Here is an 18,561-nt window from a genome sequence, read left to right on the forward strand (position 1 = left end):
AAGTTCGTTTCATGATTTCAAACTTGTTGGTATGTTCGGGTGGGCCCCCTGGGGCCTCGTGTGTTAACTGGACGAGGCTCAGATCATTTTTGGACCTTGGAACCACAACTGAAGCTTTCAACTTCTACTGTAAACTGCACCTGCGCTTGGGCAGCCGCGGGTGCGTGAATGGAACCACAAAAGCGAAAAGTGCGCAGATGCACAGGTACGCCTGCAGAAGCGCATCGCAGATGCGATGTATAAAGATAACGGTAAATTTATAATATTTATTAAAGGATTATTCTACTTATAATTTTAACGAACTTAAATTATAATTTATAATAGGTATTACATAATTTAAATTATAGCTAAAACCATTAAAAAAATTATATAATAAAAAGGTATTAAAAAGAGGCGAAAATTGAAAATTCAAGGGCAAAAAAGGTAATGCGTAGGATATATGGGGGAGAATGACTATTGTTTATAGTTGAGGGGGAGTTTGATTTTTGACGCAAAGTTTAGGAGTGTAAATGATTTTCACCCCAAAAACTATCCACAAATAGACTAGAAAGATAGTAACAATACTTTCAAAGCTAGGAAAATATATGGAAAGAAGCCATAGCTAGGGGTGTTCGTCGGTCGGTACGATACGGTATTTAGACATTTCGGTTCAGTATTTTTGGTATTCGATTTCTTAAAATACTATACCAATACCGTGTCTAATTAAATTCGGTATGGTTCGATTTTTTGGTTTATTTGGTTCAGTAACTTCGGTTTATTCAGTTTGAATACTAACTAGTGCATAGAGTCATAGACGTTAATATTCTTAATTAAAGTACTCGAAAGTACAAAACTAAAAATTTTTGTTGACAAAAATTTTGTCCAAAACCAGCAAATGCCAATCCAGAGAGAGAAAACTGTACATAAAAAAATAAATTTGATCATTAGAAATGTCTTGTTACTTGCTTAGAGTTAATTGATAAACTTAGAGAATAAAGTAAAGTATAATATTAGTTTTCTTATATTTATGTTATAACCAACAATGTGTGTATTGTGTAATATAATATATATTTTGGTACTATATCGGTATTTCAATATTTTATTTTAAAGTCAAAATTTTTAAAACTTACCGAATACCATACATAATACCAAAATATCAAATACCAAATATCAAAATTTTCGATTTCGGTATGGTAATTCGGTATTTACCAAATCATACACAACCTAGCCGCAGCAACATCAAGTAGTAACAAGGTACTAAGGGCTTGTTTGGTACGAAAAATACGAGATAATTAATTTCGGGATTATATTTAAGATGAGTTGATCCCATATTTATTTGAGATAAAATTACGATATAACTAACCTCAGATGGTATAATAATTCTAAGATAATTAATTCCGAAATTATTAATGGGGGATTTGAGATAATAATTCCGTGATAATTTATTCAGAAATTATTAATTCTCTTGTTTCTAACGAAAGAATCACTAAATCGGAATAAAAAAACCAATGAATGTCCAAGTACACGTCAATGTTCACCATCCCCACTCAACATTTGCACATCTTCCCCGAAACCTCAAAGTCTCTTTCTCTCTCTATGCTAATTGCTAAAGCTGAACTGAATTAGGTCAAATACAGTATTGGATAAGAAGGAAAAAACATGGCGGATTTAGGTTTGAGTTTTCTGATAGAGAACTTGATGCAGTTGCTACGGGACAACGAGGAACTGATTATTGGGATTAAGGATGCGGCTGAGAATCTACTTGAAGATCTCAAGGAATTCGATGTCTTCCTCAAAAAAGCAGCCGCATACAATAGCGAGAATAAAATTCTAAAAGAATTGGTCAAGAAGATTAGGTCGGTAGTCAACGCAGCTGAAGACGCCATTGATAAGTTTGTTATTGAGTCTAAGCTTCACAAGGACAAAGGGGTAAGTAGGTTGCTGGACCTTACTCATTATAAAAGAGTGAGGGATGTGGCTAGTGAAATAAAATCTATTAGAGAGAAAGTGAAGGAAATCCGTCGGACTGAAGTTTATGCCCTTCAAAATGAAGATCTATCCGGTAGAGGTGGACAAGAGAGAAAGGTATGACTTCAATGATCAATCTCAATTTCATTTTTCAATGATAAGTCTCAATTTAGTTTTTTTTTTTGGGAGTTTCTTTAAATTTTGTTTTTGAAGTGGAGCTTTGGCGTAACCCATAAAGTGACTTTCACATGACTAGGAAATCGCGGGTTCGAGCTGTAGAAACAGGTTCGAGTTTTGGAAATAACCTCTTGCAGAAATGCAGGGTAAGACTGCATGATATAGACCCTTGTGGTCTGGCCCTTTCCCGAACCCGCGCATAGCGAGAGTTTAGTGCATCAGGCTGCCCTTCTCTAATTTTGTTACAGAAATTTTGATTATATAAATAAATAGTCCAAAATGTTAGAAAGATGGACAAATCATATTTCTAAAAGTGTGCTCTTTCTTGTTTGTTGATATGATTATACTAAATGGGAATTGTATTTTGGTGTTAGAAATAACATGAAAATAGTTAAACAAAAGACGTGGACCGGTAGCTACCTGGGCTATGGTCTAGTGGTATGAGCACAGTTTGTGATGTGGATTAGGCACACTTCACGGGTTCAAACCCTGCAGAGAACGAAAGGATGGTATTTAAGTGGAAACGGATAGAGGGGCGTCCCATTATCCACCGAGTTTCAAATCGTGCTGACTGTAGGGGATTTCTTGGTTATGTGGTGCAACTCTACCCACTTAAGACTTAGGAAAATAAGAAGAAATACCCTAGTTGTTTTGTGTGTGATGGGATTCGAACACTGATCATCCGTTGTCTTCATTCCAACTTTATGGACGGTTAGGTAACACCACCACCACCACCACCACCACCAACCCAGTAAAATCTCACTAATGGGGTCTGGGGAGGGTAGTGTGTACGCAGACCTTACCCCTACCCCGAAGGAGTAGAGAGACTGTTTCCGAAAGACCCTCGGCTCAAGAAAACAAAAAGACAAAAGGACAAAAGGAGACAATATTAGTATCACTACAACAATCATAGAAAAATAAGAACACCATAAAATCCAGAAGAAAGATGCAAAGCAAAAACGATAGCTAGTAAATAGGTACTTCACTGAAAAGTGAAATAGTAAGACACAACATTGTCACTAGCTATCTTAGACAAAACCCCTACCTGGCTAGTCCCACGATGGTACGAAGTAAGGCAAGACCGAACTACCTCCTAACCTACAACCCTAATACTCGACCTCCACATCTTTCTATCAAGTGTTATGTCCTCAGAAATCTGAAGCCTCACCATATCCTGCCCGATCACCTCTCCCTAATATTTCTTAGGCCGCCCTCTACCTCTTTTCGTTCCCTCCACAACCAGCCGCTCACACCTCCGTACCGGAACATCTGGGCTTCTCCTCTGAACATGTTCGAACCATCTAAGCCTTGCTTCCCGCATCTTGTCATCAATGGGAGCCACGTGCACCTTCTCCCGAATATCATCATTCCTAATCTTATCTATCCTAGTGTGCCCGCACATCCAGCTCAACATCCTCATTTATGCTACTTTCATCTTCTGGATATGTGAGTTCTTAACGGGCCAACACTCAGCCCCATACATCATAGCCGGTCTAACCACCGCTTTATAGAACTTACCTTTGAGTATCGGTGGCACTCTCTTGTCACACAGGACTCCATATGCTAACCTCCACTTCATCCATCCTACCCCAATACGGTGTGTGACATCCTCGTCGATCTCCCCTCCCCCCTGGATAACTGAACCAAGGTACTTGGAGCTGCCTCTAATCGGGATGACCTGTGATTCAAGCCTCACATCCACGCCCACTTCCACCGACTCAGCGCTGAACTTACACTCCAGGTATTCCGTCTTCGTCCTGCTCAGCTTGAAACCCTTAGACTCAAGAGCCTGTCTCCAAACCTCCAGCCTCTCGTTAGCACTGGCTCGCGACTCATCAATCAGAACTATGTCATCGGTGAATAACATGCACCATGGCACCTCCCCTTGAATATGGTGTGTCAACGCGTTCATCACCAAGGCGAATAAGAACGGACTGAGCGCAGAACCTTGGTGTAACCCCATTACAACCGGAAAATGCTCAGAGTCGCCTCCTACTGTTCTAACTCGAGTCTTAGCCCCATCATACATGTCCTTAATCGCCATAATGTAGGGGACCGACACACCTTTTGCTTCCAGGCATCTCCAGAGAACTTCTCTAGGTACCTTGTCATCTCCAGAGAGAACTTCTCTAGGTACCTTGTCATATGCTTTCTCTAGGTCAATAAACACCATGTGCAGATCCTTCTTCTTCTCTCTGTACAGTTCCACCAACCTCCTAACAAGGTGTATAGCTTCTGTAGTCGAACGACCCGGCATGAACCCGAACTGGTTGTCGGATACAGACACTGTCATCCTCATCCTCGCTTCAACCACCCGCTCCCACATTTTCATGGTATGACTCAGTAATTTGATACCCCTATAATTGCTACAAGTCTGGATATCACCTTTGATCTTATACAATGGAACCACCGTACTCCACCTCCACTCATCCGGCATCCTCTTCGCCTTAAAAATAACATTAAACAACCTAGTCAACCACTCCAAACCTGCTCTCCCCACGCACTTCCAAAATTCCACCGGAATCTCGTCTGGCTCGATTGCTCTGCCCCTGCTCATCTTACGCATAGCTCCCACTATCTCCTCAATCTCGATACGCCTGCAATACCCAAAGTCACAGTGACTCTCGGAATGCTTCAATTCGCCTAGCACAATATCCCGATTCCCTTCTTCATTCAGAAGGTTATGAAAGTAAGTCTGCCATCTCCTCTTAATCTAGGCATCTTCCATCAATACTCTACCATCTTCTTCCTTGATGTATCTCACTTGGTCCAAATCCCGAGCCTTTCTCTCTCTCAACTTGGCCAGCTGGAATAACTTCTTCTCCCCGCCTTTTTTCCCAGTTCTTCGTACATACGACCATAAGCCGCAGTCTTAGCCTCCGTGACCGTCGGCTTAGCCTCCTTCCTAGCTACCTTATACCTCTCCATGCACGCTCGCCTCTCCTTCTCTCCTATGCTCCCCACTAACTTCAGGTACGCTGCCTTCTTCGCTTCCACTTTACCTAGGACCACTTCATTCCACCACCGGTCTCCTTTGTGCCCACCAGAGACGCCCGTCGAGACCCCTAACACCTCTCTCGCAGCCTCCCTAATACAGTCTTCTGTCGTTGACCACATAGTGCTCGCGTCACCACTGCTCCTCCACGCTCCCATAGCCGACAACCGCCCCTCCAACTCTTGGGCTTTATCCTTAGTTAAGGATCCCCACCTGATTCTCGGTCTTCCTCGAGCAGACCTTTTCCTCCCCTTTAACATAATACCAACGTCCATCACCAAGAGCCTATGCTGCGTCGCGAGTATCTCACCCGGAATCACCTTGCAATCCTTGCACAACCCTCTGTCACACCTCCTGAGGAGGAGATAGTCAATCTGAGTCTTCGCCACCGCATTTTGAAAAGTAACCAAATGCCCCTCCCTCTTTGGAAAGCTAGAGTTCGCAATCACCAACCCAAAAGCCTTAGCGAAGTCCAACATCGATGTACCTCCTCCGTTCCTCTCCCCAAAACCGAAGCCTCCATGCACCTTGCCATAACCACCTGCGGTCGACCCAATATGCCCATTGAAATCCCCTCCTATGAATAGCTTCTCAGCAAGCGGAACCTGACGCACAATCTCATCTAACTCCTCCCAGAAGCGCCGTTTAACCTCCTTATCTAGGCCCGCGTGCGGCGCATAGGCGCTAACGACGTTTAGGGTGCACTCTCCAACCATTAACTTAATAATCATCAATCTATCATTCACTCGTCTAACCTCAACCACAGACTCTCTAAGTTCCCTATCCACCAAGATGCCCACTCCATTCTTACCTTTCTGAACTCCTGAGTACCAAAGTTTATATCCGTCTGCGTCCTTCGCCCGGACTGTTAGACAACACCCTTGGGTGCAAAAGATTAATCAATTAAATAAAACATTTTAGCCTAAATAATTGGATTACAGAACATATATATATTTGAATATCATAAACTGATTATATGTCATTGTCATTTCTTACAAGTACTTTGTCATTTATGCAAAACACATAAGATATCACTCTATTTATCATACTTATTTGTTTTTTTTTCTTACTCAAGAATGTCCAGAATTTGACACACTTGTAGTTAAAAATGATTGTACTAACTTTTATTAGCTTTAAAAACATTTAGATTTATCAATTATTGAAATTTTGAACTTTACTAGTGATGTTTTCCATCAAATTAACTTTTCAATTATTTTTATGTTTTCCCACTATTGCTAAAGTAATATAGAAATCAAACTTATGACCGTAGTGCATAGGCAAGCTGTATAAAGGTACGACAGGGATTACCTATTTAAAATAAGGTACCACAGGAATTCTTGGTTATGAATATACAACAACAACAACCCAGTATAATCCCACTAGTAGGGTCTGGGGAGGGTAGTGTGTACGCAGACCTTGCCCCTACCCTGGGGTAGAGTGGCTGTTTCCGATAGACCCTCGGCTCCCTCCCTCCAAGAACTCTCCATCTTGCTCTTGGGATGACTTGAACTCACAACCTCTTGGTTGGAAGTGGAGGGTGCTCACCACTAGAGCAACCCACTCTTGTCTGAATATAACGATGTAACAATGTAAAATATTGAGGATTAAGCAAAACTCATTCAGGCTAAAGAAATAGTAACTAAATCTAGAAAAAGAACACATGGATTATCGGAAAAGTTTTCTGTTATTCTAAGAGGACTAGGAAAATGATTGCTCTTGAAAATTTTCAGTTGCTATTACCATTTAAGATAACGTTCCAGTAAAAATAATTCGAAATCACATCAAGCTACTTAGACCCCGAAAGTGGCACAAATTCTTTTGTTTATGTCTGTTATTATATATTGCCCTATTTTCCTTGTCATGCTGTATCCGAGGGGTGAGGACATGTATATAGCAATTGTAATTTCCGTCCTACTAATAACTAACCCAAACAGTGTTGTCAAAGGCGCGCTTAATCCCTGAAGCGAGGCTCAAACACGTTGAGTGCTTCTCCTCGCTTTGTGGGTGCTTTAGTGTCGCATCAAAGCTCTAAGGCATACTTTTCCTTGCCAATGATTGTAATCTTAAAAAGGCGACCTTAAACAATTGATATTTTACTTTATCGTGAATTCTTTTCCAATTTCTTTGTCCATATATTTGTTATCCATGCTTATAATAATTAGTCTTGGACTACATGCATATTTTTACTTTTTCTCCCGTTGCGCCTTTTTTCATTAAAACCCACGCCTTATTTGTGCTTTGCGCTTAAAGCCTCAACGGACCTTAGAGCTTTTTTGCGCTTTTCACCTTTGATAACACTGAACCCAACATACGGACTCAGTACATGGTTAGCTATTTCATTACTAGTCTGGTAGACCACACAGCGTTACCATCCAAGCAGGCTGTTTAAGATGAGGCTGTCTTATCAAAGCCGTCTGCCACTCCTAAATATTAGTGTCCTTCTGTGATTAACTTGATTGAATGGTTCAATCAACTCCTATAAGTTATGTTGCCTAACTAAATACTATTTTTTTGGAAAGAGACACCGTGTTAAGTAAAGATTTTTTTTATCATTTTAAATCAAATGTTCATAAATCTTTAATATATTCCTTAAATGCATGACAGAACATGCGGTACATTTTATTTTAAGAATTAAAGCTATTCATTGGTCTTTTTGTTTGTCAAATTATAACTTTGGGAAGTACATGTATTACTTTTAGTGATTAGACATAATACATACAATGCAATTTAGTTCACATTCACAGCAAAATAATCTTGTAGTCTCACTGTTCTTATGTGGCCGAAAAGCCCATTTTTCCTGCAATTAGTTGAACTTACTATTATGTTTCCAAAGAAAGAAGAACTTGTTCTTTTAAAATAATACAATATTTGGGCCGCGAGTATCATTACATATATCTAACCTATTTCTCTATTATGTTAAAAGTCTCCTGTGGTAGAGGAAGATGATGTTGTGGGCTTTGACGAGGAGGTGAGAAAGATAATCAACCGTCTTTTTGAAGGATCAGATAGTCTAGAGGTTGTTCCAATTGTTGGTATGCCCGGGCTTGGTAAAACGACATTAGCAAATCAGGTTTACAAGCATCCTGAAGTTGTATATGAATTCTATACTCGCATTTGGGTTTACGTTTCTCAGACATATAGAAGAAGAGAATTATTTCTCAACATCATCAGTAAGTTCACCCGAAACACCAAACAATATCATGATAGTCCTGAGGAAGATTTAGCGGACGAAATACGAGAGTTTTTGGGGAAGAGTGGAAAATATCTGATTGTCTTGGATGATGTATGGTCTGGCGAAGCTTGGGACCGTATCAGGATTGCTTTTCCGGCAACCAATAAAGGTAACAGAGTATTGTTGACGACTCGAGATAGCAAAGTTGCTAAATACTGCAGTCATATCCCTCATGATCTAAAATTTTTGACTGTGGATGAAAGTTGGATTTTGCTACAGAAAAAGGTTTTTTACAAGGATAAATGTCCTGTTAAATTGGAACAACCTGGAAAGAGCATAGCTGAAAAGTGTAGGGGACTACCCATTGCAATAGTGGTGATTGCAGGAGCTCTAATCGGAAAAGATAAGACAACAAGGGAGTGGGAACAAGTCGATAAGAATTTGAGTGAGCACGTCATAAATGTAGACTCAATGAGCTGTAAGAAATTGGTGCAAATGAGTTATGACAACTTGCCTTATGACTTGAAAGCATGTTTTTTATATTGTGCAGTATTTCCAGGAGGCTTAGAGATACCTTCTTGGAAGTTAATCCGTCTGTGGATCGCGGAAGGATTCATACAGTATAAAAGCGACTTATCTCTTGAACGTAAAGCAGAGGAAAACTTGAATGATCTCGTCAATAGGAATCTAGTGATGGTAATGCAAATAACGTCTGATGGCCACATCAAAACATGCCGTGTTCATGACATGTTGCATGAGTTCTGTAGACAAGAGGCTGTGAAGGAGGAAAATCTTTTCCAAGAAATAAAACTAGGTGCTGAGCAATATTTTCCTGGAAAGCGGGAATTATCCACCTACCGTCGCTTATGCATTCATTCCTCAGTTTTGGATTTTATCAGTACAAAACCCGCAGGTGAACATGTTAGGTCATTCTTATCCTTTTCTTCAAAACAAATTGAGTTGCCATCTGTCAACATCCCAACCATACCAAAAGGCTTTCCGTTGCTAAGGGTTTTGGATGTTGAATCCATCAACTTTAGTCGCTTTTCCAGGGAGTTTTTCCAGTTATATCATTTGAGGTATATTGCTATCTCATCTGACACGATCAAGGTCCTTCCTAAACTTATTGGAGAACTTTGGAACATCCAAACCCTCATAATTAACACGCAACAACGCTGTCTTGTTATTCAAGCAAACATATGGAATATGGCACGACTAAGGCATCTGCACACTAACTCTTCTGCTAAGTTGCCTGTGCCTATTGCCCGAAAAAGTAGTAAAGTTACTTTGGTAAATCAAAGCCTGCAAACTCTCTCCACAATTGCTCCTGAAAGCTGCACAGAAGAAGTGTTTGCAAGGGCTCCAAACCTGAAAAAGCTGGGCATTCGTGGGAAAATAGCTGTGCTTCTTGAGCCAAATACATCTACATCGTTAAAAAATGTGAAGAAGCTAGAATACCTTGAAAGCTTGAAGCTGATAAATGATAGTATTCAAACAGGAAAAGAGTTGCACCTTCCACCTGCATATATATTTCCAACAAAGTTGAGGAAGCTGACTTTATTGGACACCTGGTTGGGGTGGAATGATATGTCTGTATTGGGGCAGTTGGAACACCTTGAAGTCCTGAAGCTCAAAGAAAATGGGTTTATAGGAGAGTGCTGGGAGCCAAAAGTTGGAGGTTTTTCTTCGCTACTGGTGTTGTGGATTGAAAGGACAAACTTAGTTTCTTGGAACGCATCAGCTGATCAATTTCCAAGACTTAAGCGTCTTGTTCTCATCTCCTGTGATAGGCTTAAGGAAATTCCCATTGGTCTGGCTGATATACGCAGCCTCCAAACGGTAGAGTTGTACAATTCCACCAAAACAGCAGCAATATCTGCCCGGGAACTACAATACAAAAAGGACAAGCAACCTCAAGGGACCGAGAAGACTGGGTTCAAACTTTCTATATTCCCTCCTGATCTGTGATTGCAACTGGATGTACAGCTTTCTTGAGAGGTGAGTTAAATCATTACTTGACCTTTAATTAAATTGTTCAATTTCAATTTCCTGTTTGTAGAGATTTCCACGACCCTTTTATCTGCTACCCCCCTTTTCACATCCATACAGGAATTTGTGTCCCTGCGTTGCAATTCAAGTCCAAAATAAGAAGAAAATAGGGAGCAGATAAGAATATCCACTAAATATCAAACAACTCAATCACGCAGTTTCTGCTCTCAATTTGCAGTCTGATAACATTTAACTAACCTTGAACAAGAGTTCTTGATGTTTTGCGTAGCTATTTGCCTTGGCATTTTATTTTGGTAATTGGAACTCCTGGAATTTATTTTCAATTCAGTCTATTTGGAAAAGAGAAATTGACTTTCTGACTGGTACAGGTCTTCTTTGATGTATACCACATTGCATCGACTTTGGACAAAATACAACTCTCTCAGGAGGGACTTCGTTGGTTTTTACTCTGAAGCCTGCTGCATCTTGTATATTCTAATTTGATAAGTTTCATAATAAAACCAGATTATTTCTCGTTATCCTTCATACGTGGAAAGAGTAAACCGAAAGCAGAGTGTTTCTGTAATTCTTGAGCTGCTTTTGTCTTTCTCATGCCGTTCGTGTATAGTCTTGTCGATTGTGACCCCGTGTTCGAATTTGAAATTGGATGTCTATTGTCGTATGTTAATCCATTAGGGCTACATTGGTTTTCTTAGATAAGAAATTTAATTGTGTAGCCCTTGGCTTCACAATGAAATTTACGAGGTAGCCTGCAATGTGGTTAAGTTATTTGGTAATGGGCTGTATCTCACAATATTATCCTTTGTAATACAAGTATTATCTTATTTTAGTGCTTGCCTATGCTTTGTTTGGAAGCTCAAGATTGAAGGTAAAAGATAACTCCTTTGGTTTCGTTTCATATAAAACACGAAATTTAATATGTTAACTTTCTATTTGCAATATATTAGCGATAGTGCAATTCATATTTAAAAGAAGGCTGGAAATTTAGTTTCGTGAGAATATATTATATCACATTTTAAATACTGAACACTTAAATGAATTTTAAATTCTTTAAAGTTATGAAAGTTGTATAAAATAATACTGGGTTTTTACCTTGATGGTGTCTCAAATTTGAAGATTAGTATATTATACGAGCCACTCGTATTTGCAGGGTATCGTACTTGCAGGGTATCTTTCCCGATGCTCCAACTCCACGGATTTTTATCTAGACATATGAACATGTTCAAAATTACTACAACAAACACCACCACCTAGTGCGTTTTTACGGGTAGGGTCTGAGCAGAGTAGAGTGTATGTAAAATTTACCCCTACCCCGGAGAGTAGAGAGAGAAAACATGTTCAAAATATTCCAATGCGTTTTCACGGGTAGGGCCTGAGGAGAGTAGAGTGTACGTAAAATTTGCCCCTATCCCGGAGAGTAGAGAGAGAGAACATGTTCAAAATTATCCAATGCGTTTTCACGGGTTCACGGGTAGAGCCTGAGGAGAGTAGAGTGTACGAAAAATTTGCCCCTACCCCGGAGAGTAGAGAGAGAAAACATGTTTAAAATTACAACAATAACAAATTCAGTATATTTTCATAAGAAAGGGTAATGTACACACAAGTCTTACTAAAAGTTGTCTCGTCTTCATCTTGACTTTGTCCATGCCTTGATTCATATTATCATCTTGACTTGAGTCCATGCCTTGATTCATATTAACCCCCCCTCCCCCCCACACACAACCCCCCAACCCCATCCTTATAAAGAAAATGTCCTTATACTTGGGTTACTTGTACATCAAAACGAGATAAATAACTAACGACATTTCTCCAATATTTCCAAGCACTTAGTAGGTTCTGTCTTCATATTACTTCGCAAATCGCTAAAACCATAGGAAAAATATGGTGGAATATTATGTCCACCATAATATTTGATGCCAAAGTAGATTATTATGTCGCACTAATTTACAATTTTTACAAAGTGGAATATTTGGTCCAACAAAAAAACAAAAAGACTTTGGGTGTGCACAAATAGATAATTCAACTTTTCTTATTTTTTCAGATGAACACACCAACTTATAAAATGATCATTTTGACACATTCAAAATTTATGCAGCATTTGTGTTTACGTGTTCAACTTTATACAAGTTGAGGTGTCTATTTGTGCACACCCAAAATTTGAGGGCATAACTGAGGCCAAGTTTGAGGGCCTGGTTATGTATTATGCTCCTTTATTAAAAGTGACTTTCTATCTTGGAAAAAAGCAGACGAAAAAATACCAGGCATTGACTACTACTATGTCGGAGCTATTGCTCTGGTTAGCCCGGGAAAGGCTGCGTGGTTTAATTTTGGCAGAAGAATCAGCTCCATCGATTTTATCAGTAAGCGAACATTTAGATGCTTTACCAGGAGAGCTAAATCGGTTGCAGCTTTTGTTAAAAGGCAGCAATAAGATTCAACAACACACAAATGGTGCAAGGGAAATTGAGATACGAGTTAGGCGAATTGAATATCTCGTTTATCGAATGGAAGATGTTGTAGAAAAATCAAGAGGAAGCTCGTCTAAAATGGGGTTAGTTAAAGGTATAAAAACGATGTTTATCAGAGATGCTGCACTTACTCTCCAGCAGATTAGATCCGAGATTGAGCTCAACTGCGAGCAAATCAGAATTGCTTATAATGCAGTTAATAAGAAGGAAGATCAAGGTCAACCGAGAAGTTCTCCTATTTTGCCCCAACAACTATTTGGTATTGAGGAGGACAAGAAGAAAGTGCTTGGAGTTACGTTATCTGGAGTCGGGTCCGACATCCCTGAGTCGTCTTCCCGCTCGGGGTCCGGCTTCCCTGAGTCGTCTTCCCACTCGGGGTCCGTCATACCCGAGTCGTCCTCCCACTCGGGGTCCGGTATCCCCGAGTCGTCTTCCCACTCAGGGTTCGGCATACCCGAGTCGTCTTCCCACACAGGGTCCGGTATCTCCAAGTCATCCTCCCACTCGGTGTCCAGTATCCTCGAGTCGTCCGCTCACTTGGTGCCCGGTACCCTCAGGTCGGCCCTCCACTTGGTGTCCGACATCCCCCCGTCGTCCTCCCACTCGGGGTCCGGCATCCCCGAGTCGTCGTCCCACTCTGTGTCAGACATCGTGGAGTCGTCCTCCCACTCGGCCTCCTGCATCCCCGAGTCGTCATCCCACTCCGTGTCCAGCATCCCCGAGTCGTCCTCCCACTCAGTGTCCTGCATCCGCGCGTCGTCCTTCCACTCGGTGCCCCACATTCCCGAGTCGTCCTCCCACTCGGTGCCCAACATTCCCAAGTCGTCCTCCCACTCGGAGTCTTGCATCCCCGAGTCGTCCTCTCACTCGGTGTCCTACATCCCCGAGTCGTCCTCCCACTCGGTGTCCTGCATCCCCGAGTCGTCCTCCCACTTGGTGTCCTGCATCCCCAAGTCGTCCTTCCACTCGGTGTCTGGCATCCCCAAGTCGTCCTCTCACTTGGTGCCCAACATCTCCGAGTCATCCTCTCACTCGGTGTCCAACATCCCCGAGTCGTCCTCCCACTTGGGGGTCTTGGTCATCCCAATATTTGGAGTTGTTGGCTCGGGTAAGACAACTCTGGCTAATGTAATTCTCAATGACCAACTTGTTACTGGTAACTTTAAGTATCGCATCTGGATTTATGTACCCGACAATTGTAAAAGCAAGGATATACTTCGACAAATACATGAACAGATCGATGGAAAGAACGGAAACATGTTGTACTCGGAAGAACAATTACTTGAGGAGATTAGCAAAAGCCTTAAATCTCAGAGGAGCTTAATTGTCCTAGATGACATACGGTCCATTGAAGCTTGGAAAACGCTGCATATAACATTGCCACGGCTTAATAAAGGTAGCAAAATACTAGTGACAACCCGGGAAGTATCTGTAGCTGAATACATATCCGAAAAGCATGCCTTCCATAACATGAGGACCTTGAACGAGAATGAAGGCTGGGATTTGTTTACTCAAGTGTTCTCTCCCCAGTATCCAGGTTGGTGAATTTTCCCAACCAAAACTTATCTTAAATTATCTCTATATTCTTATTGTTCACTTATAATGTAGTCTGTAAAGTAAAGAGAACCAAGTATAAGTGATAAATGCTCAGTATTTACCAAGAAATTAATCCGAATAATATTTAAGAATTTCAAGATAATACTAAGAATATGCTCCAACTCCTCTCGCCACAGTACAATTCTTGGTAATTGCAAAAGAGTGAAGATGTGGATAGATAAATGGATAGGTGATAGCCCTTTAATAAAGATAATCCCAGATCTTTATTCTATCAGTTCAAACAAGAAATGTACTGCAGCAGACTGTTACTCCAATGGGAAATGGAACTTACTTTTTGAGGAGAAAACCATGATGATGCAACAACAACATACCCAATATACTCCCACATGTGGGGTCTGGGGAGCGTAGTGTGTACGCAGACCTTACCCCTACCTAGTGAAGGTAGAGAGGCTGTTTCCAATAGACCCTCGGCTTAGAAAGAAAAAACCATGATGATGGAATGTGTTAAATGGGGATGCCGTAGACATAAAATCACATTGCGTGAGTTGTTTCAAAAGACCTTAGTTTTTCTAAGTCAGTGTGACATAAAGCAAAAAAATGAACATTAACACAATGGAAGCAAAAATCCACACGGGCGCTACCAACTAGTTACTAAGGCTTAGTCATGGCGATATGCTTATAGGTTCAGTGTTTGGTAGGAGTCAGTTTAATCTGTTTAGAGATGTAAATGTTAATATAAGTTGTAGAGAATCTTTAGGGTTAGAGAACCACAACTCAGTGAATATCAGAAATGAAATAGGTCCAAATGGATAGTGAGATTTATATAACCTACCGCAGCTAAAATTGGAATTAAGCAGTATTAATAGTTGTAAGAGAAAATACCAATCGTTTTACATTATTTCTGCAAGAAAATCAATATATAATTTTAGAAATTAAATATTTTGTTTTGGCACACTACCTGGCGTTTCTTCACATCCAAGCTTAAAGCGTCGAGTTGTCACCACCAACACAAGCTTAACTTCAAGATCTTATTATGTTTATCACTTTTCCGCACTTATTTCTGTCTATGACATGACGTCTCAAGAAAGAACAGGAGACTATTTAGTAAGTTCTGTTGTCTAAAATATTCAGTAATGGTCCACGAAACCTTAAACTCATTCTGTTGTGAGAAAATGTGAACATTGATATTTTAAGTGGAAAGTTTACATGTTAATTATCATGTAATTTAGCAGCTTTTTGTTTTCTACTTCACTCCTATCTGACATCTGATAAAGTTAACTTTTGTACAATGTTTAGCGGAAGAAAAGATGGTAATGGTGAGGAAAATGGTAGGATCTTGTAAAGGCGTGCCACAGCTTATCAAGGAACTTGCATTTTACTTGGCACCTAAACCAGCGGAGGAGTGGGAGATAGTGTATAAAAATATCCAAACATATGTATCCGCATTCTTTTCTACGATTTATAGTGAGTTATCAGATCACTTAAAACCGTGCTTTCTTCACTTGGGTCAGTTCTCAGAAGATGCAGAAATAGAAACCGAAAAGTTGTTTCATCTGTGGAAGATTGAAGGCTTTTTATCCACAAAAGAACGTGCTAGAGGGGAGAGAATGATGGACCTGATGGAACGATATCTGAAAGAACTGGCACATATTAACATCATAGGGTTGCAACAAGAGGAAGTTCCTACTGAAAAGAAATTCAAGGCTTGCCGTTTTATTGGAGGAATAAAAAACTTATGTGTCTCATGGGGTGAACAAAAATGTTTTCTCAAAATTGTAAATTTAAGAGAAAATGATTGTTCGCTCTCATCTGAAACATTACCACCTCGACTTGTCATATATCAGGGTGACCATGAACTTGCTGTTGCTTATGAAGTTGCTAATAATGTTCGGAGTCTTCGAGTTGTTGGTGGAAACAGGAAGCAATTTGAAATGCTTAATATTAAGGATTTCAGAGTGCTCAGAATTCTTGATGTTGATGGGATTAATTTTCAAGGACAGAAACTACCGGGGGGTATATCTAATCTGGTGCTCTTGAGGTATCTGAGTGTCAAAGGGTGTGTCCTCGAGGAATTGCCATCGTCTATTGGCAAGTTGGTGCACTTGCAAGTACTTGATCTGAGAGTGAAAGAATCAACCGAAATGATAGTTATAGACGTGCTATGGAAGATGAGGAAATCAAAACATTTATATCTTCCATCAAAGTTTCGGACTCAAAAAGGAGAAAAGTTGCGATTAGATGGCTTGAAGGAGCTTGAAACTATCGAGAATTTCAATACAAGGGTGTGCAAGGTTAGCGATGTATCCAAATTTCCCAAGATCCGGTACTTGGCAGCAAAGATAGAAGGGAATTTTGAGGATTTCAAGTCAATCAACAGCTACATGAAAACTTCAAACAACTGGTTTTGTGCTTCCATTGATATCGTTGATTTGGATTGCTACTCGGAGGAAAGGCATTCAGTTTTACAAGAATTTTTATGGTGTGAAGTACTTCAAATATTGCACTTCAAAGGACATATTGGTCACTTACCACCATATGATGAAATCTCTCAGAAATTCACTCAGTTAGTACTTAATAATTCTCATCTTAAAGAAGATCCTATGGCAACCTTGGAAAAGCTTCCTAATTTAGGGCGTCTGATCCTCACTGATGATGCTTATATGGGGAAGAAAATGGTCTGCTCTGCTTCAGGTTTTCGTCAACTCAAACATTTAGAACTCGTGAATTTGCAGTTACTGGAGAAATTTGAGGTGAATTGTACAGCTATGCCTATAGTTTCCGTCCTAAAAATCACAAACTGCGAGAGATATGATCGTGTCATCCCTGATTGTCTCAACGACCGTTCGTCCCTGCACCACCTTAAAATTTTCCTCAGCTAGTTTCACTATACCCCACTTATGGGTATATACTGGGTATGTTATTGTTGGAGAAAATGACGTTGTATAGCCGCTCTCAAAATAATAGCAGAAAAAGTGTATATTATTTATATATTTTTGGTATATATATACATTCTGTATGTTATATACAAAAAATATATAAATTTTATACACTTTTGGCAACCAAATGTAAATAGTTTCTGATGTGGGTTAAAAGTTAAAAAAGCCCGTTGTTGTTATGGTTGTTGTTGTTTAGTTTCACTATAAGCATGGCTGAAACAGCCATCTCCTTCAGCTTTTCCAGTAAAACTTGTTCTAATGGTGCTCCTTTCAACTACATTGGTTATCGTCCATATGGTGGTTGCTCAAGACAATAAGATTTTAGGGGATATTTGTCAAGTTATAACATTTGAGTTGTTATTTTTTAATTTTTGGATCCAAGCAAATCCTTCTTCTATTGTTTCTCATTTTTTTTAATAACCGTGGTGTTCGGGCAGCTTGCGCGTCCCTCAACTAGTTTCATGGGATACCTGTCACTTTTCACCAGCAACAGGTACCACGTAACTCTGTCCACCAATACTTGGACATATGAGAAGAAATAACCTAGTGAAACAGAATACTGTTTCTCATTTTATTTCTATGTTTTCAATCCCCCTATGATATGTACGTGCCATTTAACTATGACTACGTAGGTAGGCGTGTTGTCCGTGTATCTCATATAACACAATTTTAAAAATTACATAACTATAACTTCCCTTCATTTCATTTTATGTGATAGCGTTTGATTTAACATGGAGCTTCATAAAGAAATAAATCTTTTAAATTTTGTGATATAAAACATGCTACAGATATTTGTGTGGTGACATCAAACGTAAAATTACAAAGTTAAATTATTTTTAAATATAGCAAATTATCGTTATTTTTGGGACATACTAAAAATAAATGTTTATCACGTAAAATGGGACATAGGGGGTATTAAACGATTTGTTTGAGTTATTAAATACTAAGAAATTTTAAAGATAAATGTGTTAGTTTTTGAAAATGAAAAATGTTGACTCCATTAGCCAACTCAAGAGAGGATGAAATCCAGCTCCATAGAGAAATCCTCAAATATCTTATTGTGATTTTTAAGAATTTTTATGAGAATATTTTATGACAATTATAGTTATTTCTGTAACCTAATACTAAAAACTTACACAAGTAACTCAAAGATATATCTACTAAATAATTTCGTCATTATTTTAATTTTCGTATTATAATTCTGTCACTATAATTCTGGGCCAAGATGACTTGTTTCCTCCGTTTGATCCTGATTGGACACAAAGTTACCCAAAAAAAAAAAAATTAAAACTTATAATC

At 39.6% G+C, this 18,561-nt stretch overlaps 2 protein-coding genes across 3 annotated transcripts; both read left to right on the forward strand.

Annotated features, from left to right (window-relative positions):
- Positions 1-1,472: 1,472 nt before the first annotated feature.
- LOC107773827 (putative late blight resistance protein homolog R1A-3) lies at positions 1,473-11,130 on the forward strand. 2 transcript variants are annotated; one of them, XR_012698840.1, is made up of 4 exons: positions 1,481-2,064; positions 8,043-10,289; positions 10,401-10,594; positions 10,670-11,130. XR_012698840.1 is itself a non-coding variant. In XM_075229892.1 (3 exons), exons 1-2 carry the CDS (start codon positions 1,639-1,641, stop codon positions 10,257-10,259), a joined length of 2,643 nt encoding a protein of 880 aa, XP_075085993.1. In that variant the 5' UTR covers positions 1,473-1,638; the 3' UTR covers positions 10,260-10,289; positions 10,670-11,130. The 2 variants fall into 2 exon arrangements, 1 of the variants encoding a protein (XP_075085993.1); XM_075229892.1 differs by lacking the exon at positions 10,401-10,594 and having other exon boundaries at positions 1,473-2,064.
- A 1,361-nt stretch (positions 11,131-12,491) lies between these two features.
- Positions 12,492-17,630, forward strand: LOC107773901 (putative inactive disease susceptibility protein LOV1). Its single transcript, XM_016593327.2, has 2 exons — positions 12,492-14,306; positions 15,623-17,630. Exons 1-2 carry the CDS (start codon positions 12,497-12,499, stop codon positions 17,203-17,205), a joined length of 3,393 nt encoding a protein of 1,130 aa, XP_016448813.2. The 5' UTR covers positions 12,492-12,496; the 3' UTR covers positions 17,206-17,630.
- Positions 17,631-18,561: the final 931 nt, after the last annotated feature.

This window comes from Nicotiana tabacum, chromosome 14, assembly GCF_000715075.1.
Source record: "Nicotiana tabacum cultivar K326 chromosome 14, ASM71507v2, whole genome shotgun sequence".
NCBI lineage: Eukaryota > Viridiplantae > Streptophyta > Magnoliopsida > Solanales > Solanaceae > Nicotiana > Nicotiana tabacum.

What these genes read in the sequence shown, in the direction of transcription:
- LOC107773827 (XM_075229892.1), top strand. Translation starts at nt 1,639, where the DNA reads ATGGCGGATTTAGGTTTGAGTTTTCTGATAGAGAACTTGATGCAGTTG. An exon ending in GAGGTGGACAAGAGAGAAAG is followed by an intron (nt 2,065 to 8,042) that starts GTATGACTTCAA and finishes TTATGTTAAAAG; the next exon opens with TCTCCTGTGGTAGAGGAAGA.
- LOC107773901 (XM_016593327.2), top strand. Translation starts at nt 12,497, where the DNA reads ATGTATTATGCTCCTTTATTAAAAGTGACTTTCTATCTTGGAAAAAAG. An exon ending in GTTCTCTCCCCAGTATCCAG is followed by an intron (nt 14,307 to 15,622) that starts GTTGGTGAATTT and finishes TACAATGTTTAG; the next exon opens with CGGAAGAAAAGATGGTAATG.